The following is a 22,500-nucleotide window of genomic DNA, read 5'->3' as shown; positions in this document are numbered from 1 at the left end:
TCTCACACACTCTCTCTCTCTCACACACACTCACTCTCTCTCACACACACACTCACTCTCTCACACACTCACTCTCTCACACACACTCACTCTCTCTCTCTCACACATACTCACTCTCTCTCTCTCACACACTCACTCTCTCTCTCTGACACACTCATGTGGACCTCCGCTTCTCCATGTGTGTCTTTGTTTTGCTCCGGTTCCCTGTTAGATGTTGAGACTGATGATCGACACTCGACCACTCACCATGGTGCTGGTCACGTTCAGCTTCTCCCAGGTCAGGCCATGCCCGATCTTCACCGGCATTCCGAAGGTTATATCAATAGGAAGGCTTCTCAGTCCCACATTCTCCACCTGCCGCACAAAACAAAACAAACCCCATCCATTCACGTCAAGCAACTCCAACTAACCGCCTCGAGACCCCATGGGTCACTGTGGCCCCCGGGGCCTTCACCATGACAGACCTCAGGCCACAGACCAAGCCCTGGCTTCAGTGTTTGATGGATCAGACTGTTGCTATGGTGATTACCAGGCCCTGGCTGTTGTTATGCTGCATTACCAGGCCTCATACAGGCCCTGGTTGTTGCTATGGAGTGTTATTAGACCTCGCACAGGCCCTGGTTGTTGCTATGGTTGTAATGATATCAGCAAATAGAGATGGTATTTGCCTGTTCGATTATGATGCCTTAATAGCATGTTTGCAGGTATTGATTACTTATGCCTGACCAGCAGAGGTCATGTGAGAGACAAGCAGTTTGGGTTTGGTTTCAGTTTCATTTAAGATGCATCACTAGCTTGATGTCTCCTGTAAATGCTGTTAAAAGAGTTGAACAAGACTTTAGATTAAAAGACATTGGCCTAGAAATTCAGTCGCGCCACTTTTGGGGCGGTAAAGTCGGGCGGGCGCTAAAGTTAGCGCCCGCCGGAAAGTGGAGGCCACTTCGCCGATATTCAGTAGCTTTGGCCAAGGAGTTTGGGCGAGCGCTGAAACTGGCGTTGCACTGCTATCTTTAGGCGCTAAGCCGGCGGTGCGGACTGATAACGCCGAGGCCGGGCGCAGCGCAGGTGCGGTCATGTTTTGATTGACAGCAGACACCCTGACGCCGGCCAGCTCTTAAAGGGGGGAGGGTCGACTTTGTCTGCTGCCACGCCCTGGATAGTGGAGCCCTGCAGCTAGGCCTGAACACTACTGGTGGACCCAAATAGCGCCTGAAGCCATGCAGAAGGCCCGTGAACGAGCGCAGCGCTTCTCAGAGCCTGCTTTGAGGGTGCTGCTTAAGGCTTTTGAAAAGAAAAGAGAGATCTTGTGCCCGGACAGTGGCAAGAAGGCTCCCAGGAGGCAGTACAGGAGAGCCTGGAGGGAAATCGCCCACAGGGTGTCATCCACCAGCGATGTCCCCAGGAGTGCGGACCAATGCCGCAAGAAGTACAACGACCTCAGTCGGTTGGTCAAGGTGAGTACCCTTTCCAGTGTCCTCCTCATCCTTGCATGTGCACCTCACATTATGGGCAAAGGGACCTCAAAGACCTAATGGCCAGCCCTCCTCCCGCAGCTATGGCACTGGCATGATCATCAATAGCACTTTCTGCACTTTACACACTGGCCAAGCTATTCGACCATGGGAGGCAGTGCACACAACAACAGGGCACCACACTGTACTTAGAGGCCGTCCTTTCTCTTGCAGGCCAAGCTGGCGCAGAATCTGAAGAGCCGGACTGTCACCGGGGGAGGCCGTGTCCAGTTCCAGGAGCTCAGTGACCTGGAGGAGCGCGTGACTCGACTCATGCGTGCCCGGGTGGTTGGCCCCATAGCTATTGGAGATGCCGACCCTGTGCTGGGCCCCAATGGTAAGGACATGACCGTTTGGACCTCTCTCGTTCCCCTTGCGCTTCAGATCTACATCCTTTGCCACTGTCCCACCAATGCGCATAATGCCAACACTCATGCCTCCCTCGCTGACGCCCTGTCCTCACTCTAAAGCTACTCTTGTGCCTTCCTGCTTTCAGCTGGTGAGGAGGAGGTCCCTGAAGCTGAGAGTGCCAGTCCCTCGGAAGAGGAGGACGACGAGGACCAAGAGGAAGGCGGCACATCGGGGGAACCCTCATCCGCGCCAGGGGATGGCAATGGAGGGGACACGTCTTGCCTGGAGGAGAGCCAGGGGGAAGTGTTGCAGGGGGGTGTAGCTCCTGGGCCCAGTGGCGTCCAGGCACGCGGGAAGGGTCGGGCAGCACGGCTGCCTTCTCCCCAGAGGGGGGAAGTGTTGCGGGGAGGGCAGTTGCTGGGCCCAGTGGCGTCCAGGCACGCGGGAAGGGTCGGGCAGCTCGGCGGCCTTCTCCCCAGAGGGAGAGTCCGGCCTCCAGTCCGGAGACGGTCCTCGCCCAGGAGGTGTGCCTCCTTGATGAAATGTCCGTGGACTCGGAGCGGCGCCACACCGAGTTCATGGGGGTTGTGGGACAGTTGCCTCAGGCCATTGAGTCCCTGGCTCATAGTGTGGCCGATTTCGGGGACTCACAGGCCAGGGGTGTTGACCAACTCGCGGCAGCACAGGACGCGAGTCGAGAGTTCCTGAGTGGTGCCGTGCAGACACTGGCTGGTCTGATGCGGGCACAGACCAGGGCAGTTCGGGCACTCACTTCTGCCACACTCGCTGTGTCACGGACGCATCGCCAGGGCACCCGCCGCCCTGCTGCAGCACAGCGGTCTGGCCTTCACCAGATTGCTGCGCTTGCTGCAGTGCCAGCCCGGCCGAGTGCCAGTGTCTCTGGCGACCAGCGAGCGCCTGGCATCAGCCAGCTTACCCCCATTGCTGCAGTCGCCACTGCAACTCCCCCAGTCAAGGTGCGACGAGCTGCTGCAGAGACTGATGCTGCCCAGCCACAGCTGCAGCAGTCAGCAGCCGGCCCCTCCAGGGCTGGACCTCGTCTAGGCCGACCCCCAAGGGCATCTGCCGTCACGCATTGTGCCCCTCAGGAGCCTTCCCCCAGCCTTGCAACACCCACAGGGCCCAGGTTGAGGCGGAGCAACAGGTCGGGCAGGGGCCGGAGAAGCCTGCACAAGGACTTGCCCTCTCGGCACACCAAGTAGAGGGTGTCGGCAACTGTTTTTTTATATGGGGGTGTTTGTGTTCTGTATGGGGGGGTTTGTCTTGGTTAGGCCGAGGATGAAGGCCAATTGGATGGACAAGTTTTGTTATTCCTCCCCAGGTTGTGGGAGTGAGATATGTTTTTGACTGTTTTTTGGGGGTCTTGTCTGTTTTTCTGTTTCATGTGGGAAGGGCCCTGAGTTTGTTAAATAAAGCTTTTTATTTATTCAGCTTGTCCAGGTGTCATGTTTCAAGTGGTTGTTGCGTTAACCGGCTGAGGGCTTGCGGAGCGGCTGCATTCAGGTGCGTTCATTGCCACAAGCCATTCCCTGACGGGGGGCCTAGAAGTGTCGTTCAATAAGCCGCCGGCGAACGGCCCTTGGACCTTGTGGCTCCCTCCTGGGCTGGTACTCCTCCTCCTCCTCCTCATCCTCATGGTCCTCCTGCTCGTCCTCCTGAGGTGGGGGTCCAACGTGAGGTGGCAGTGCCTGAGTCCTGCGGATAGCCAGGTTGTGCAGCATGCAGCAAACGACGACGAACTGGGAGACTCTATCCGGCGAATACTGTAGAGATCCGCCGGAACGATCCAGGCAGCGGAACCGTTGCTTGAGGACGCCAATCGTTTGCTCTATGATGTTCCTTGTGGCTTGATGGCTTTCGTTGTATGCCTCCTCCGCAGGGGTCCTGGGCGCGCGGAGCGGGGTCATGAGCCATGTACACAAAGGGTAGCCTTTGTCCCCAATAAGCCATCCCCTTGGTGGAGGCTGTGCCTCGAACATGTCAGCCACAGTAGTCTGGCGCAGGATAAATGCATCGTGGCTGCTTCCTGGAAAGCGGGCATTGACAGCTAGGATGCGCTGCCTGTGGTCACACACCAGCTGTACATTGAGGGAATGGTAGCCCTTCCGGTTGCGGTAATCCTCGGCATTGTCGATAGGTGCCCGCATAGCCACATGCATGCAGTCAATGGCGCCCTGCACCATGGGGAAGTCGGCGATCCTGGCAAATCCGACTGCACGCTGCTCCTGCCTCTCTAGGGTCATGGGGAAGGAAATGAATTGGTGTCTCCTTGCGAAAAGGGCATCGGTGACCTGCCGGATGCAGCGATGCACGGCGAACTGGGAGATGTTCGCTATGTCCCCAGCAGCGGCTTGGAAGGATCCGCTTGCATAAAAGTTCAGAGCCACCGTGACCTTCACTTCCACCGACAGAGACGTCCTGCACATCAGCTGTGGACGCAGATCTCTGTGAAGCAGCTGGCAGATCTCTGCAACCACCTCCCTTCTGAAGCGCAGCCTCTTAACACAATGCGCGGCAGTCATGGTGAGATAGGACACCTGCTGCCGGTATTCCCTGAGTGGGTAAGGCCTACGTTGCCAACGCCTGATGGCCCCTCTGCGTCTAGGCATGGCTGGCCCTCTCACACGGCGTCTGCGAGCCCTTCGCACATAATGCTGGAACTGAGGGTTGGAACCCCATGCAGCCCCCATAATAAACTTGCAAACAGTGAAATCACAATGAGTCAAATTTCAAAGCTCTGGCCAGAAGCCAAAAATACCTCTCCTATGTTGTCCCAAATCAGTAAGGTCTGTTCCTTGGTCTCTGTCCAGAAATCCAAAGCACTAAAGTCATTGCAGCAAAATGGCTGGCCTTTATAGTTCAGTCCAAGTGCCCTTTAATTAGCGCTCCCCGAGGCCCGCAGGGCCTCTGCTGCGTTCCACTTCACAGTTCTTAACAGCGCCATGCCCACATTGGGCGGGCGCCACTGAATTTCCGGTTTGGGGCGCACAAACAGCGTTGCACGACGAAATGACGTCACAAGGTGCGCGCGCAGCTGAGCGGGCGCAAACACTTTGCGCCGGCGCTAAATGTCAACTGAAGTTGGGCGTAGGCGCAGATCGGCCTGCGCCCGGGCGCTAAGTGCCTAGCGCTCAAAATCTACCCCGCTTATGGCGCTAACGGCTGGCGAACGCAACTGAATTTCTAGGCCATTCTCTTTCATAAATGTCTCGTCATTGAACCCACAAAGAAATCAATACAATGGTGATTACCAGGCATCGCACAGGCCCTGGTTGTTGCTATGGTGTGTTACCAGGCCTCGCACAGGCCCTGGTTGCTGCTATGGTGTGTTACCAGGCCTCGCACAGGCCCTGGTTGTTGCTATGGTGTGTTACTAGGCAACGCACAGGCCCTGGTTGTTGCTATGGTGTGTTACAAGGCCTCGTACAGGCCCTGGTTGTTGCTATGGTGAGTACCACGCCTCGCACAGGCCCTGGTTGTTGCTAAGGTGCGTTACTAGGCTTCACACAAGATCTGGTTGTTGATGCGGTGTGTTACTAGGCGACGCACACGCCCTGGTTGTTGATGTGGTGCATTACCAGGCGACGCACATCCTTGGTTGTTGCTATGGTGATTACCAGGCCTCGTACAGGCCCTGGTTGTCGATATGGTGTGTTAGGTTGCCTCGCACAGGCCCTGGTTGTCGATATGGTGTGATACTAGAACTTAGACAGGCCTTGGCCACATAATGGCTGCTGCTATGGTCACAGAGTTGAAAGGGCAAAGCTGTGCAACTTAGGGGAATAATTACCTTGTAAGTGTGTTTCACATGTTTGACATCCGGCTTGTCAGTTGTGAAGTTAATGTACTGAGTGGATTCTATCCTGCAACAGATGAAGCCACAGCATTACAGAAAGGAATGGCTCAAAATTTAATTTAGCTTTAAGTTAAGTGCTTTAGAAACACTGCCCTTTCCCCCTCTGGGACCGGGTGTCACAGTGTGTTAGATACACTGTCCTTTCCCACTCTGGGACCGGGTGTCACAGTGCGTTAGATAGACTGTCCTTTCCCCCTCTGGGACCGGGTGTCACAGTGTGTTAGATACACTGTCCTTTCCCCCTCTGGGACCAGGTGTCACAGTGTGTTAGATACACTGTCCTTTCCCCCTCTGGGACCGGGTGTCACAGTGCGTTAGATACACTGTCCTTTCCCCCTCTGGGACAGGGTGTCACAGTGCGTTAGATACACTGTCCTTTCCCCCTCTGGGACCGGGTGTCACAGTGCGTTAGATATACTGTCCTTTCCCCCTCTGGGACCGGGTGTCACAGTGCATTAGATACACTGTCCTTTCCCCCTCTGGGACCGGGTGTCACAGTGCGTTAGATACACTGTCCTTTCCCCCTCTGGGACAGGGTGTCACAGTGCGTTAGATACACTGTCCTTTCCCCCTCTGGGACCGGGTGTGACAGTGTGTTAGATACACTGTCCTTTCCTCCTCTGGGACCGGGTGTCACAGTGCGTTAGATACACTGTCCTTTCCCCCTCTGGGACCGGGTGCCACAGTGTGTTAGATACACTGTCCTTTCCCCCTCTGGGACCGGGTGTCACAGTGCGTTAGATACACTGTCCTTTCCCCCTCTGGGACCGGGTGTGACAGTGTGTTAGATACACTGTCCTTTCCTCCTCTGGGACCGGGTGTCACAGTGCGTTAGATACACTGTCCTTTCCCCCTCTGGGACCGGGTGTGACAGTGTGTTAGATACACTGTCCTTTCCTCCTCTGGGACCGGGTGTCACAGTGCGTTAGATACACTGTCCTTTCCCCCTCTGGGACCGGGTGTCACAGTGTGTTAGATACACTGTCCTTTCCCCCTCTGGGACCGGGTGTCACAGTGTGTTAGATACACTGTCCTTTCCCCCTCTGGGACCGGGTGTCACAGTGTGTTAGATACACTGTCCTTTCCCCCTCTGGGACAGGGTGTCACAGTGCGTTAGATACACTGTCCTTTCCCCCTCTGGGACCGGGTGTCACAGTGCGTTAGATACACTGTCCTTTCCCCCTCTGGGACCGGGTGTCACAGTGCGTTAGATACACTGTCCTTTCCCCTCTGGGACCGGGTGTCACAGTGTGTTAGATACACTGTCCTTTCCCCCTCTGGGACCGGGTGTCACAGTGCGTTAGATACACTGCCCTTTCCCCCTCTGGGACTGGGTGTCACACTGCGTTAGATACACTGTCCTTTCCCCCTCTGGGACCGGGTGTCACAGTGTGTTAGATACACTGTCCTTTCCCACTCTGGGACCGGGTGTCACAGTGTGTTAGATACACTGTCCTTTCCCCCTCTGGGACAGGGTGTCACAGTGCGTTAGATACACTGTCCTTTCCCCCTCTGGGACCGGGTGTCACAGTGCGTTAGATACACTGTCCTTTCCCCCTCTGGGACCGGGTGTCACAGTGCGTTAGATACACTGTCCTTTCCCCTCTGGGACCGGGTGTCACAGTGCGTTAGATACACTGTCCTTTCCCCCTCTGGGACCGGGTGTCACAGTGTGTTAGATACACTGTCCTTTCCCCTCTGGGACCGGGTGTCACAGTGTGTTAGATACACTGTCCTTTCCCCCTCTGGGACCGGGTGTCACAGTGCGTTAGATACACTGTCCTTTCCCCCTCTGGGACCGGGTGTCACAGTGTGTTAGATACACTGTCCTTTCCCCTCTGGGACCGGGTGTCACAGTGTGTTAGATACACTGTCCTTTCCCCCTCTGGGACCGGGTGTCAGTGTGTTAGATACACTGTCCTTTCCCACTCTGGGGCCGGGTGTCACAGTGTGTTAGATACACTGTCCTTTCCCCTCTGGGACCGGGTGTCACAGTGTGTTAGATACACTGTCCTTTCCCCCTCTGGGACCGGGTGTCAGTGTGTTAGATACACTGTCCTTTCCCCCTCTGGGACCGGGTGTCACAGTGTGTTAGATACACTGTCCTTTCCCCCTCTGGGACCGGGTGTCACAGTGCGTTAGATACACTGTCCTTTCCCCCTCTGGGACCGGGTGTCACAGTGCGTTAAATACACTGTCCTTTCCCCCTCTGGGACCGGGTGTCACAGTGTGTTAGATACACTGTCCTTTCCCCCTCTGGGACCGGGTGTCACAGTGCGTTAGATACACTGTCCTTTCCCCTCTGGGACCGGGTGTCACAGTGTGTTAGATACACTGTCCTTTCCCCCTCTGGGACCGGGTGTCACAGTGCGTTAGATACACTGTCCTTTCCCCTCTGGGACCGGGTGTCACAGTGTGTTAGATACACTCTCCTTTCCCCCTCTGGGACCGGGTGTCACAGTGTGTTAGATACACTGTCCTTTCCCCCTCTGGGACTGGGTGTCACAGTGTGTTAGATACACTGTCCTTTCCCCCTCGGGAACGGGTGTCACAGTGCGTTAGATACACTGTCCTTTCCCCCTCTGGGACCGGGTGTCACAGTGCGTTAGATACACTGTCCTTTCCCCTCTGGGACCGGGTGTCACAGTGTGTTAGATACACTCTCCTTTCCCCCTCTGGGACCGGGTGTCACAGTGTGTTAGATACACTGTCCTTTCCCCCTCTGGGACTGGGTGTCACAGTGTGTTAGATACACTGTCCTTCCCCCTCTGGTACCAGGTGTCACAGTGCGTTAGATACACTCTCCTTTCCCCCTCTGGGACCGGGTGTCACATTGTGTTAGATACACTGTCCTTTCCCCCTCTGGGACTGGGTGTCACAGTGTGTTAGATACACTGTCCTTTCAACCTCTGGTACCGGGTGTCACAGTGCGTTAGATACACTGTCCTTCCCCCTCTGGTACCAGGTGTCACAGTGTGTTAGATACACTGTCCTTTCCCCCTCTGGGACCAGGTGTCACAGTGTGTTAGATACACTGTCCTTTCAACCTCTGGTACCGGGTGTCACAGTGTGTTAGATACACTGTCCTTTCAACCTCTGGGACCGGGTGTCACAGTGCGTTAGATACACTGTCCTTTCCCCCTCTGGGACCGGGTGTCACAGTGCGTTAGATACACTGCCCTTTCCCCCTCTGGTACCAGGTGTCACAGTGCGTTAGATACACTGCCCTTTCCCCCTCTGGTACCGGGTGTCACAGTGCATTAGATACACTGCCCTTTCCCCCTCTGGTACCAGGTGTCACAGTGCGTTAGATACACTGTCCTTTCCCCCTCTGGGACTGGGTGTCACAGTGCGTTAGATACACCGTCCTTTCCCCCTCTAGGACCGGGTGCCACAGTGCGTTAGATACACTGTCCTTTCCCCCTCTGGGACCAGGTGTCACAGTGCGTTAGATACACTGTCCTTTCCCCCTCTGGGACCAGGTGTCACAGTGCATTAGATACACTGTCCTTTCCCTCTCTGGGACCGGTGTCACAGTGCGTTAGATACACTGTCCTTTCCCCCTCTGGGACCGGTGTCACAGTGCGTTAGATACACTGTCCTTTCCCCCTCTGGGACCGGTGTCACAATGCGTTAGATACACTGTCCTTTCCCCCTCTGGGACCAGGTGTCACAGTGCATTAGATACACTGTCCTTTCCCTCTCTGGGACCGGTGTCACAGTGCGTTAGATACACTGTCCTTTCCCCCTCTGGGACCGGTGTCACAGTGCGTTAGATACACTGTCCTTTCCCCCTCTGGGACCGGGTGTCACAGTGCGTTAGATACACTGTCCTTTCCCCCTCTGGGACCGGGTGTCACAGTGCGTTAGATACACTGTCCTTTCCACCACTGGGACCGGGTGTCACAGTGCGTTAGATACACTGTCATTTCCCCCTCTGGGACCGGGTGTTACAGTGCATTAGATACACTGTCCTTTCCCACTCTGGGACAGGGTGTCACAGTGCGTTAGATACACTGTCCTTTCCCCCTCTGGGACCGGGTGTCACAGTGCGTTAGATACACTGTCCTTTCCCACTCTGGGACAGGGTGTCACAGTGCGTTAGATACACTGTCCTTTCCCCCTCTGGGACCGGGTGTCACAGTGCGTTAGATACACTGTCCTTTCCCCTCTGGGACCGGGTGTCACAGTGTGTTAGATACACTGTCCTTTCCCCCTCTGGGACCGGGTGTCACAGTGCGTTAGATACACTGTCCTTTCCCCTCTGGGACCGGGTGTCACAGTGCGTTAGATACACTGTCCTTTCCCCCTCTGGGACCGGGTGTCACAGTGTGTTAGATACACTGTCCTTTCCCCATCTGGGACCAGGTGTCACAGTGTGTTAGATACACTGTCCTTTCCCCCTCTGGGACCGGGTGTCACAGTGTGTTAGATACACTGTCCTTTCCCCCTCTGGTACCAGGTGTCACAGTGCGTTAGATACACTGTCCTTTCCCCCTCTGGGACTGGGTGTCACAGTGCGTTAGATACACCGTCCTTTTCCCCTCTAGGACCGGGTGCCACAGTGCGTTAGATACACTGTCCTTTCCCCCTCTGGGACCGGGTGTCACAGTGTGTTAGATACACTGTCCTTTCCCCCTCTGGGGCCGTGTGTCACAGTGCGTTAGATACACTGTCCTTTCCCCCTCTGGGACCAGGTGTCACAGTGCGTTAGATACACTGTCCTTTCCCCCTCTGGGACCGGGTGTCACAGTGCGTTAGATACACTGTCCTTTCCCCCTCTGGGACCTGGTGTCACAGTATGTTAGATACACTGTCCTTTCCCCCTCTGGGACCGGGTGTCGCAGTGTGTTAGATACATTGTCCTTTCCCCCTCTGGGACCTGGTGTCACAGTATGTTAGATACACTGTCCTTTCCCCCTCTGGGACCGGGTGTCGCAGTGCGTTAGATACACTGTCCTTTCCCCCTCTGGGACCTGGTGTCACAGTATGTTAGATACACTGTCCTTTCCACCACTGGGACCGGGTGTCACAGTGTGTTAGATACACTGTCCTTTCCCCCTCTGGGACCGGGTGTCACAGTGCGTTAGATACACTGTCCTTTCCCCCTCTGGGACCGGGTGTCACAGTGTGTTAGATACACTGTCCTTTCCCCCTCTGGGGCCGGGTGTCATAGTGCGTTAGATACACTGTCCTCTCCCCCTCTGGGACTGGGTGTCACAGTGTGTTAGATACACTGTCCTTTCCCCCTCTGGGACCGGGTGTCACAGTGTGTTAGATACACTGTCCTTTCCCCCTCTGGGACCGGGTGTCACAGTGTGTTAGATACACTGTCCTATCCCCCTCTGGGACTGGGTGTCACAGTGCGTTAGATACACTGTCCTTTCCCCCTCTGGGACCGGGTGAGACAGTGCGTTAGATACACTGTCCTTCCCCCTCTGGGACCGGGTGTCACAGTGTGTTAGATACACTGTCCATTCCCCCTCTGGGACCGGGTGTCACAGTGCGTTAGATACACTGTCCTTTCCCCCTCTGGGACCGGGTGTCACAGTGTGTTAGATACACTGTCCTTTCCCCCTCTGGGACCGGGTGTCACAGTGCGTTAGATGCACTGTCCTTTCCCCCTCTGGGACCGGGTGTCACAGTGTGTTAGATACACTGTCCTTTCCCCTCTGGGACTGGGTGTCACAGTGCGTTAGATACACTGTCCTTTCCCCTCTGGGACTGGGTGTCACAGTGCGTTAGATACACTGTCCATTCCCCCTCTGGGACCGGGTGTCACAGTGTGTTAGATACACTGTCCTTTCCCCCTCTGGGACCGGGTGTCACAGTGTGTTAGATACACTGTCCTTTCCCCCTCTGGGACTGGGTGTCACAGTGTGTTAGATACACTGTCCTTTCCCCCTCTGGGACCGGGTGTCACAATGCGTTAGATACACTGTCCTTTCCCCCTCTGGGACCGGGTGTCACAGTGCGTTAGATACACTGCCCTTTCCCCCTCTGGGACCGGGTGTCACAGTGCGTTAGATACACTGTCCTTTCCCCCTCTGGGACTGGGTGTCACAGTGTGTTAGATACACTGTCCTTTCCCAATCTGGGACCGGGTGTCACAGTGCGTTAGATACACTGTCCATTCCCCCTCTGGGACCGGGTGTCACAGTGTGTTAGATACACTGTCCTTTCCCCCTCTGGGACCGGGTGTCACAGTGTGTTAGATACACTGTCCTTTCCCCCTCTGGGACCGGGTGTCACAGTGCGTTAGAGACACTGTCCTTTCCCCCTTGGGACCGGGTATCACAGTGTGTTAGATACACTGTCCATTCCCCCTCTGGGACCGGGTGTCACAGTGTGTTAGATACACTGTCCTTTCCCCCTCTGGGACCGGGTGTCACAGTGCATTAGATACACTGTCCTTTCCCCCTCTGGGACCGGGTGTCACAGTGTATTAGATACACTGTCCTTTACCCCTCTGGGACCGGGTGTCACAGTGTGTTAGATACACTGTCCTTCCCCCTCTGGGACCAGGTGTCACAGTGCGTTAGATATACTGTCCTTTCCCCCTCTGGTATCGGGTGTCACCGTGTGTTAGAAACACTGTCCTTTCCCCCTCTGGGACCGGGTGTCACAGTGTGTTAAATACACTGTCCTTTCAACCTCTGGGACCGGGTGTCACAGTGCGTTAGATAAACTGTCCTTTCCCCCTCTGGGACTGGGCGTCACAGTGTGCTCGATACACTGTCCTTTCCCCCTCTGGGACCGGGTGTCACAGTGCGTTAGATACACTGTCCTTTCCCCCTCTGGGACCGGGTGTCACAGTGTGTTAGATACACTGTCCTTTCCCCCTCTGGGACCGGGTGTCACAGTGTGTTAGATACACTGTCCTTTCCCCCTCTGGGACCGGATGTCACAGTGCGTTAGATACACTGTCCTTTCCCCCTCTGGGACCGGATGTCACAGTGTGTTAGATACACTGTCCTTTCCCCCTCTGGGACCGGGTGTCACATTGCCTTAGATACACTGTCCTTTCCCCCTCTGGGACCGGGTGTCACAGTGCGTTAGATACACTGTCCTTTCCCCCTCTGGGACCGGATGTCACAGTGCGTTAGATACACTGTCCTTTCCCCCTCTGGGACCGGGTGTCACAGTGCGTTAGATACACTGTCCTTTCCCCCTCTGGGACCAGGTGTCACAGTGCGTTAGATACACTGTCCTTTCCCCTTCTGGGTCCAGGTGTCACAGTGTGTTAGATACACAGTCCTTTCCCCCTCTGGGACTGGGTGTCACAGTGCGTTAGACACACTGTCCTTTCAACCTCTGGGACCGGGTGTCACAGTGCGTTAGATACACTGTCCTTTCCCCCTCTGGGACCGGGTGTCACAGTGTGTTAGATACACTGTCCTTTCCCCCTCTGGGACCGGGTGTCACAGTGCGTTAGATACACTGTCCTTTCCCCCACTGGGACTGGGTGTCACAGTGCATCAGATACACGGTCCTTTCCCCCTCTGGGACCGGGTGTCACAGTGTGTTAGATACACTGTCCTTTCCCCCTCTGGGACCGGGTGTCACAGTGTGTTAGATACACTGTCCTTCCCCCTCTGGGACCGGGTGTCACAGTGTGTTAGATACACTGTCCTTTCCCCCTCTGGGACCAGGTGTCACAGTGCGTTAGATACACTGTCCTTTCCCCCTCTGGGACCGGGTGTCACAGTGCGTTAGATACACTGTCCTTTCCCCCTCTGGGACCAGGTGTCACAGTGCGTTAGATACACTGTCCTTTCCCCCTCTGGGACCGGGTGTCACAGTGCGTTAGATACACTGTCCTTTCCCCCTCTGGGACCGGGTGTCACAGTGTGTTAGATACACTGTCCTTTTCCCCTCTGGGACCGGGTGTCACAGTGCATTAAATACACTGTCCTTTCCCCCTCTGGGACCGGGTGTCACAGTGCATTAGATACACTGTCATTTCCCCCTTTGGGACCGGGTGTCACAGTGCGTTAGCTACACTGTCCTTTCCCCCTCTGGGACCGGGTGTCACAGTGTGTTCGATACACTGTCCTTTCCCCCTCTGGGACCAGGTGTCACAGTGCGTTAGATACACTGTCCTTTCCCACTCTGGGGCCGGGTGTCACAGTGCGTTAGATACACTGTCCTTTCCCCCTCTGGGACCGGGTGTCACAGTGCGTTAGATACACTGTCCTTTCCCCCTCTGGGACCGGGTGTCACAGTGCGTTAGATACACTGTCCTTTCCCCCTCTGGGACCGGGTGTCACAGTGTGTTAGATACACTGTCCTTTTCCCCTCTGGGACCGGGTGTCACAGTGCATTAAATACACTGTCCTTTCCCCCTCTGGGACCGGGTGTCACAGTGCATTAGATACACTGTCATTTCCCCCTTTGGGACCGGGTGTCACAGTGCGTTAGCTACACTGTCCTTTCCCCCTCTGGGACCGGGTGTCACAGTGTGTTCGATACACTGTCCTTTCCCCCTCTGGGACCAGGTGTCACAGTGCGTTAGATACACTGTCCTTTCAACCTCTGGGACCGGGTGTCACAGTGTGTTAGATACACTGTCCTTTCCCCCTCTGGGACCGGGTGTCACAGTGCGTTAGATACACTGTCCTTTCCCACTCTGGGGCCGGGTGTCACAGTGCGTTAGATACACGGTCCTTTCCCCCTCTGGGACCGGGTGTCACAGTGCGTTAGATACACTGTCCTTTGACCTCTTGGACCGGGTGTCACAGTGCGTTAGATACACCGTCCTTTCCCCCTCTGGGACCGGGTGTCACAGTGTGTTAGATACACTGTCCTTTGACCTCTTGGACCGGGTGTCACAGTGCGTTAGATACACCGTCCTTTCCCCCTCTGGGACCGGGTGTCACACTGCGTTAGATACACTGTCCTTTGACCTCTTGGACCGGGTGTCACAGTGCGTTAGATACACCGTCCTTTCCCCCTCTGGGACCGGGTGTCACAGTGTGTTCGACACACTGTCCTTTCCCCCCTCTGGGACCGGGTGTCACAGTGTGTTAGATACACTGTCCTTTCCCCCCTCTGGGACTGGGTGTCTGTGTTAGATACACTGTCCTTTCCCCCTCTGGGTCCGGGTGTCACATTGTGTTAGATACACTGTCCTTTTCCCCTCTGGGACCGGGTGTCACAGTGTGTTAGGTACACTGTCCGTTCCCCCTCTGGGACCGGGTGTCACAGTGCATTAGATACACTGTCCTTTCCCCCTCTGGGACCGGGTGTCACATTGCGTTAGATACACTGTCCTTTCCCCCTCTGGGACCGGGTGTCACAGTGTGTTAGATACACTGTCCTTTCCCCCTCTGGGACCAGGTGTCACAGTGCGTTTGATACACTGGCCTAGAAATTCAGTTAGGCCCCGCCAGCTCGCTTGCGCCCAGAAGTTACCGCTGGGCGCGGAGCCACTCGCGCCCGTCGGATATTCAGTTTCAGCACCCCAAGTCGAAGACAGCCGCTGTTCAAGGGTGTGGCCGCCCCCGCTTGGGGCGCTGAAACTGAATTTCGGCGCGTTAGTTGCCGCAGCGCCACCCGCTGCGGAGCGGCAGGCTGCGGTACTGCAGGCCTTCCTCCCTCTCTTAAGGGGGAGGTGCCTGCAACAGCGAGATCGCCGCTCGCTGGTGCCGGCAAATGAGCCCGGCACCACGGAGAAGTGCCGGGTTCCCGGAAAACAGCCGGCAATGCCGCGGGGGGGTGGTGGAGGAGGCCGGGGAAGGAGGTGCGGGCAGGCGGCCGCCGAAAAAGCGGCCGGCCGCACCTCCACCTTAACTCGCCCCACTAAGGCTGCAGGACGGCCCCGGTCTCTGAACGTTGTTTGCGGCCGCTACGGAAGAGGCGGCCGCTACTCAATATGGCGGTCGGGCTGGTTTCAGGGCGGTAGCGGGGCACTGCGCACACCGATGACGTCATCGGCGGTGGCGCAGCGCTACTGGCTAACGCCGCCATTACCGCAGCGCTGAATATCGGCGCAACCTCATCAAGTGGCACAAAAGCCCTCTTTGGGTGAAAACTGGGCGCAACGCCTACTGAATTTCTGGCCCACTGTCTGTTCCCCCTCTGGGACCGGGTGTCACAGTGCATTAGATACACAGTCCTTTCCCCCTCTGGGACCGGGTGTCACAGTGCGTTAGATACACCGTTCTTTCCCCCTATGTGATGTGCATGTTAAAATGAATTTGGCTGCTGTCTGAGAGCGTTTATTAAAGACTTGCGATTGGGAAGTATTCTCACCCTTTGATAATCACGTTCACCTCGTATTTCACTCCAATGGTCTTCGAAACAAAACTGTCTGCAGTGTTTCGCTTCTCATTATCACTGAAAGGGAGAAGGTTTCAGCAGAATCAGTCCTCCAAATATCAAATTCTTAAAACTTAAACAAGAAGTGTTGCATTTCTATAGCGCCTTTCACCACCTCAGGACGTTCCAAAGCGCTTTACAGCCAATGAAATACTTTTCAGGTGTCGTCATTGTTGCAATGTGGGAAACGCATTTCCCACAAACAGAAACGTGATGAGGACAAGATCATAATTTTTAGTGATGGTGATTGTGCCCAACTCCCCTTCTCGACTTCCAATACTGGCCGTGGGATCTTTAATGTCCCACCTGAGAAAGCAGACAGGGCTTCACTCGAACGTCTCATCTGAAAGACAACCCCTCCAACAGTGCGGCGCTCCCTCAGTACTGCCCCTCTGACAGTGCAGCGCTCCCTCAGTACTGCCCCTCCGACAGTGCAGCACTCCTTCAGTACTGCCCCTCCGACAGTGCAGCGCTCCTTCAGTACTGCCCCTCCGACAGTGCGGCGCTCCCTCAGTACTGCCCCTCTGACAGTGTAGTGCTCCCTCAGTACTGCCCCTGCGACAGTGCGGCACTCCCTCAGTACTGCCCCTCCGACAGTGCAGCGCTCCTTCAGTACTGCCCCTCCGACAGTGCGGCACTCCCTCAGTACTGCCCCTCCGACAGTGCGGCGCTCCCTCAGTACTGCCCCCCCGACAGTGCGGCACTCCCTCAGTACTGCCCCTGCGACAGTGCGGCGCTCCCTCAGTACTGCCCCCCCGACAGTGCGGCGCTCCCTCAGTACTGCCCCTGCGACAGTGCGGCGCTCCCTCAGTACTGCCCCCCCGACAGTGCAGTGCTCCCTCAGTACTGCCCCCCCGACAGTGCGGCGCTCCCTCAGTACTGCCCCTGCGACAGTGCGGCGCTCCCTCAGTACTGCCCCTGCAACAGTGCGGCGCTCCCTCAGTACTGCCCCTGCGACAGTGCGGCGCTCCCTCAGTACTGCCCCCCCGACAGTGCGGTGTTCCCTCAGTACTGCCCCTGCGACAGTGCGGCGCTCCCTCAGTACTGCCCCCCCGACAGTGTGGCGCTCCCTCAATACTGCCCCCCCGACAGTGCGGCGCTCCCTCAGTACTGCCCCCCCGACAGTGCGGCGCTCCCTCAGTACTGCCCCTCCGACAGTGTAGCGCTCCCTCAGTACTGCCCCTCCGACAGTGTAGCGCTCCCTCAGTACTGCCCCTCCGACAGTGTAGCGCTCCCTCAGTACTGCCCCTCCGACAGTGTAGCGCTCCCTCAGTACTGCCCCTCCGACAGTGCGGCGCTCCCTCAGTACTGCCCCCCCGACAGTGCGGTGCTCCCTCAGTACTGCCCCTCCGACAGTGTAGCGCTCCCTCAGTACTGCCCCTCCGACAGTGTAGCGCTCCCTCAGTACTGCACCAGGAGTGTCTGCCTGGATTATTGGGGCTCGAGTCTCTGGAGTGGGGCTCGAACCCACGACCTTCTGACTCAGAGGCGAGAGAGAGACTAAGACCCACTGAGCCACAGCTGATGTTTTCGGAACGGCCAATTGTTTGCAGGGGCTCGCAGGTTGGTGAACAGTCCGCCGACGCGGTGGGGTTAGTGTTACCGTATCTCTGTCACCTCCACGGATTGAACCATCTCGATAAGCAGCGGTGGGGAGCTGGTAGTGGGGCGTTCGTCCTGTGCGGCACGGAAGGATCCCACAACCCGTCCGGTGAGGATATTGGGCAGGATTGGGACAATGTGCAGACGGGAGAGCCTTCCCCCTCACTAGCTGTCAATCCGGCCTTCGCGTGCTGGCGCGACGATCTCAGTGAGTGCCGGACTCGAACCTGGGACGTCCCGACTCCCAGGCGGGAATGGTTACCCCTGAGCCCAAGGTTGAGGGTTGTGGGACGGGTGTTGGTGTCAAGCTGAGGGACGTACCTGGTGGCATTGACGCTGATCACGGCGTTCTGTTTCCATTCCACGTCCGCCGCCACGTCAAATGTCGTGTTGAAGATCACCTGGGCCCAGGGTGGGTAGAGAGGGGTGGGGAGAGAGGGGAGAGAGGGGAGAGGGGAGGGGAGAGAGGGGAGAGAGGGGAGAGGGGAGAGGTGAGAGGGGAGGGGAGAGAGGGGAGGGGGAAGAGGGGAGGGGGAAGAGGGGAGGGAAGAGGGGAGGGAAGAAGGGAGAGGGAAGAAGGAAGAAGGGAGAGGGGAGAGGGAAGAAGGGAGAGGGAAGAGGGGAGAGGGAAGAAGGGAGAGGGAAGAGGGGAGAGGGAAGAGGGGAGAGGGAAGAGGGGAGGGGAGAGGAGAGGGGAGAGGAGGAGAGTGGAGAGGGGAGGGGAGAGGGGAGGGGAGAGGGGAGGGAGGAGGAGAGGGGAGAGGGGAGGGGAGGAGAGAGGGGAGAGGGGAGAGGTGAGGGGAGGAGGGAGGGGAGAGTGGAGAGGAGGGGAGAGGAGAGAGGGGAGGAGGGAGAGGGGAGGGGGAAGAGGGGAGGGGGAAGAGGGGAGGGAAGAGGGGAGGGAAGAAGGGAGAGGGAAGAAGGAAGAAGGGAGAGGGGAGAGGGAAGAAGGGAGAGGGAAGAGGGGAGAGGGGAGAGGGAAGAAGGGAGAGGGGAGAGGGAAGAGGGAAGAGGGGAGGGGAGAGGAAGAGGGAGAGGGAAGAGGGGAGAGGGAAGAGGGGAGAGGGAAGAGGGGAGGGGAGGGGAGAGGAGAGGGGAGAGGAGGAGAGTGGAGAGGGGAGGGGAGAGGGGAGGGGAGAGGGGAGGGGAGGAGGAGAGGGGAGAGGGGAGGGGAGGAGAGAGAGGGGAGGGGAGAGGGGAGGAGAGTGGAGAGGAGAGGGGGGAGGAGACGGGATGGGGGAGGTGAGGGGAGGAGGGAGGGGAGAGTGGAGAGGAGGGGAGAGGTGAGGGGAGGAGGGAGGGGAGAGTGGAGAGGAGGGGAGAGGGGAGAGGAGGGGAGAGGGGAGGGGAGAGAGAGGAGGGGAGAGAGGGGTGAGGGGGGAGGGGAGAGGGGAGGGGAGAGGGGAGGGGAGAGGGGAGGGGAGAGAGGGGAGAGGGGAGGGGAGAGAGAGGAGAGGGGAGGGGAGAGGGGAGGAGAGAGGGGAGGGGAGAGTGCAGAGGAGAGGAGAGGGGAGAGTGGAGAGGAGGGGAGGGAAGAGGGGAGGGGAGGGGGGGAGGGGAGAGAGAGGGGGAGGGGAGAGCGGAGGGGAGGGGAGAGAGGGGGGAGGGAGGAGAGAGGGGAGAAGAGGGGGGAGGGGAGAAGAGAGGGGGGAGGGGAGAAGAGAGGGGGGAGGGGAGAAGAGAGAGGGGGAGGGGAGAAGAGAGGGGGAGGGGAGAAGAGAGGGGGGAGGGGAGAAGAGAGGGGGAGAGGAGAGGGGGGAGGGGAGAGCGGAGGAGAGGGGAGGAGAGAGGGGGGAGGGGAGAAGAGAGGGGAGAGGGGAGAAGAGAGGGGAGAGCGGAGGGGAGGAGAGGGGAGAGGAGGGAGGAGAGGGGAGAGGGAAAAGGGGAGGGGGGGAGGAGGAGAGAGGGGAGGGGAGAGAGGGGAGGAGGGAGCGGGGAGGAGAGAGAGGGGAGGAGAGAGAGGGGAGGAGGGAGAGCGGAGGGGGGAGGGGAGAGGGGAGGGGAGAGGAGGAGAGGGGAGAGGGGAGGGGAGGAGAGTGGAGAGGAGAGGGGAGAGGAGACGGGATGGGAGAGGGGAGGGGAGAGGAGACGGGATGGGAGAGGGGAGGGGAGAGTGGAGAGGAGGGGGGAGGGGAGAGGGGAGGGGAGAGAGAGGAGGGGAGAGAGGGGAGAGGTGAGGGGAGGAGGGAGGGGAGAGTGGAGAGGAGGGGAGAGGAGAGGAGAGAGGGGAGGAGAGAGGGGAGGAGGGAGAGGGGAGGAGGAGGAGGGAGGGGGAGGAGGGAGAGGGGAGGAGGAAGAGGGGAGGGGGAAGAGGGGAGGGAAGAGGGGAGGGAAGAGGGGAGGGAAGAGGGGAGAGGGAAGAAGGGAGAGGGGAGAGGGAAGAAGGGAGAGGGAAGAAGGGAGAGGGAAGAAGGGAGAGGGAAGATGGGAGAGGGGAGAGGGGAGGAGAGAGGGGAGGAGAGAGGGAAGGGGAGAGGGGAGAGGAGAGGAGGAGAGCGGAGAGGGGAGGGGAGAGGGGAGAGAGCGGAGAGGGGAGAGGGGAGAGGGGAGGGGAGGAGAGAGAGGGGAGGGGAGAGGGGAGGAGAGTGGAGAGGAGAGGGGAGAGGAGACGGGATGGGAGAGGTGAGGGGAGGAGGAAGGGGAGAGGAGGGGAGAGGGGAGGGGAGAGAGAGGAGGGGAGAGAGGGGAGAGGTGAGGGGAGGAGGGAGGGGAGAGTGGAGAGGAGGGGAGGGGAGAGGGGTAGAGGGGGAATTGAGACAATGATCCATTAGATAATCCTTCAATCTCTGGGGAGGTGGGAGGGAGAGGCAGAGAGGGGGTCATGGGCCGTGAAACGTTTCCTGTAAGACCCCCATCGCAGTGACCTCCGCCACGTGACTGACCGGTGTCGGGGTGACTCAGGCTTGGGAACAGACAGTGACCTCGAGTCACAAGACCCTCGTGTGTTGGTGAATTCACAATCGGGAGCGGGACCAATTGGACGGCTCGTCCCGAGAGCCGGCATAGGCACGATGGGCCGAATGGCCTCCTCCTGTGATGTGACCCCCGCCCGCTCGCCCCCCCCCCACCACTCCTCCATCCCGCCCCGTCCATCACTCACTTTGCCCCTGGTCCTGAAGATGGGATGGTTGATACGACAGGAGACTGTTCCCACGCTGGAAAACTTGGAGTTCATCGAGTCGTCGCATTCGATGTGGGACCTGCGGCTGGCCTGGCAGGAGGGAGAATCAGTGAGGCGGTTAATAGTCCTGGCCGTTCCCTTCCCCCGCCTGTCCCTGGAGAAAGACCCACCGCCGGGTCAAAGGTCGAAGTGGCCAGACCGGGAATTGTTCTGGTTATTCCGTCCGTTAGGAACATGTCCTGGGAAATGATCCCTCAAACTGTGGGAATCGGGCCTCTCGGCCCAGACTGGGAGTGAGCAGCAATGGGAGCGGTGGCAGACTGGTTATGTTCCGGGACGAACGATCCGGTAGACGAGTTCAAAATCCCGCCACAGCAGCTCTCCGCTCACTCCCTGCCTGGATGAGTGCAGCTCCAACAACACTTGAGAAGCTCGACACCATCCAGGACAAAGCAGCCCGCTTGATTGGCTCCCCATCCACCACCTTAAACATTCCCTCCCTCCACCACCGGCGTACCGTGGCTGCAGTGTGTACCATCTACAAGATGCACTGCAGCAACTCACCAAGGCTTCTTCGGCAGCACCTCCCAAACCCGTGACCTCTTCCACCTAGAAGGACAAGGGCAGCAGGTGCATGGGAACACCACCACCTCCATGTTCCCCTCCAAGTCACACACCATCCTCAATTGGAAGTATATCGCCAATCCTTCATCGTCACTGGGTCAAAATCCTGGAACTCCCTCCCTAACAGCACTGTGGGAGCACCTTCACCACACGGACTGCAGCGGCTCAAGAAGGCGGCTCACCACCACCTTCTCAAGGGCAACTAGGGATGGGCAATAAATGCTGGCCTTGCCAGCGACACACACACAGAATCATAGGCTCATCAAATGGTTACAGCACGGAAGGAGGCCATTCGGCACGTCGAGCCCATGCCAGCTCTCTGCAAGAGCACTTCAGCGAGTCCCACTCCCCCGCCCTTTCCCCGTAGCCCTGATAATTTTGTCCTTCAGGTACTTAACCAACTCCCTTTTGAAAGCCACGATTGAGTCGGCCTCCACCACCCTCTCGGTCAGTGCATTCCAGATCCTAACCACAAGCTGAGTAAACAAGTTTTTCCTCATGTCGCCTTTGGTTCCTCTGCCAATCACCTTAAATCTGTGTCCTCTGGTTCTTGACTCTTCTGCCAATGGGAACAGTTTCTCTCTATCTACTCTGTCTAGACCCCTCATGATTTTGAACACCTCTATCAAATCCCTTCTCAATCTTCTCTGCTCTAAGGAGAACAACCCCAGCTTCTCCAGTCTATCCATGTAACTGAAGTCCCTCATTCCTGGAATCATTCTCGTAAATCTTTTCTGCACCCTCTCTAAGGCCTTCACATCCTTCCTAAAGTGCGGTGCTCAGAATTGGACACAATACTCCAGTTGAGGCCGAACCAGTGTTTTATAAAGGATCATCATAACTTACTTGTTTTTGTACTCCATGCCTCTATTCATGAAGCCCAGGATCCCCTATGCCTTTTTAACCGCTTTCTCAACCTGCCCTGCCACCTTCAACGATTTGTGCACATATACCCCAAGGTCACCCTGTTCGTGCACCCCCTTTAGGATTGTACCCTTTAGTTTATATCGCCTCCTTGTTTTTCCTACCAAAATGTATCACTTCACACTTTACTGCGTTAAATTTCATCTGCCACGCGTCCGCCCATTACCCCA

The 22,500-nt window shown here is 57.4% G+C and overlaps 1 protein-coding gene across 1 annotated transcript in view; it reads right to left on the bottom strand.

Moving 5' to 3' along the window:
- LOC147095445 (integrin alpha-M-like) overlaps nucleotides 1-21,163 on the bottom strand; it is a 25,926-nt gene extending 4,763 nt beyond the window's left edge. Inside the window, exons 1-5 of the mRNA XM_085974587.1 lie at nucleotides 20,762-21,163; nucleotides 17,983-18,062; nucleotides 15,994-16,077; nucleotides 5,674-5,746; nucleotides 1-354 (exon numbers count right to left, since the gene is read on the bottom strand). The exon at nucleotides 1-354 is cut by the window's left edge and continues 4,763 nt beyond it. Of these exons, the coding sequence (XP_085830713.1) occupies nucleotides 208-354; nucleotides 5,674-5,746; nucleotides 15,994-16,077; nucleotides 17,983-18,062; nucleotides 20,762-20,836 (459 nt within the window). The 5' untranslated portion in view covers nucleotides 20,837-21,163 and the 3' untranslated portion in view covers nucleotides 1-207. The remainder of the gene's footprint in view (nucleotides 355-5,673; nucleotides 5,747-15,993; nucleotides 16,078-17,982; nucleotides 18,063-20,761) is intronic.
- Between the last annotated feature and the right edge of the window lie 1,337 nt (nucleotides 21,164-22,500).

This window comes from Somniosus microcephalus, unplaced genomic scaffold (genome assembly GCF_052327205.1).
Source record: "Somniosus microcephalus isolate GS21.2 unplaced genomic scaffold, FLI_Smic_1.0 unresolved_chr1, whole genome shotgun sequence".
NCBI classification, from domain to species: domain Eukaryota; kingdom Metazoa; phylum Chordata; class Chondrichthyes; order Squaliformes; family Somniosidae; genus Somniosus; species Somniosus microcephalus.
The sequence above is the reverse complement of the archived record's forward strand: the minus strand, read 5'-3'. Positions and strand labels throughout refer to the sequence as shown.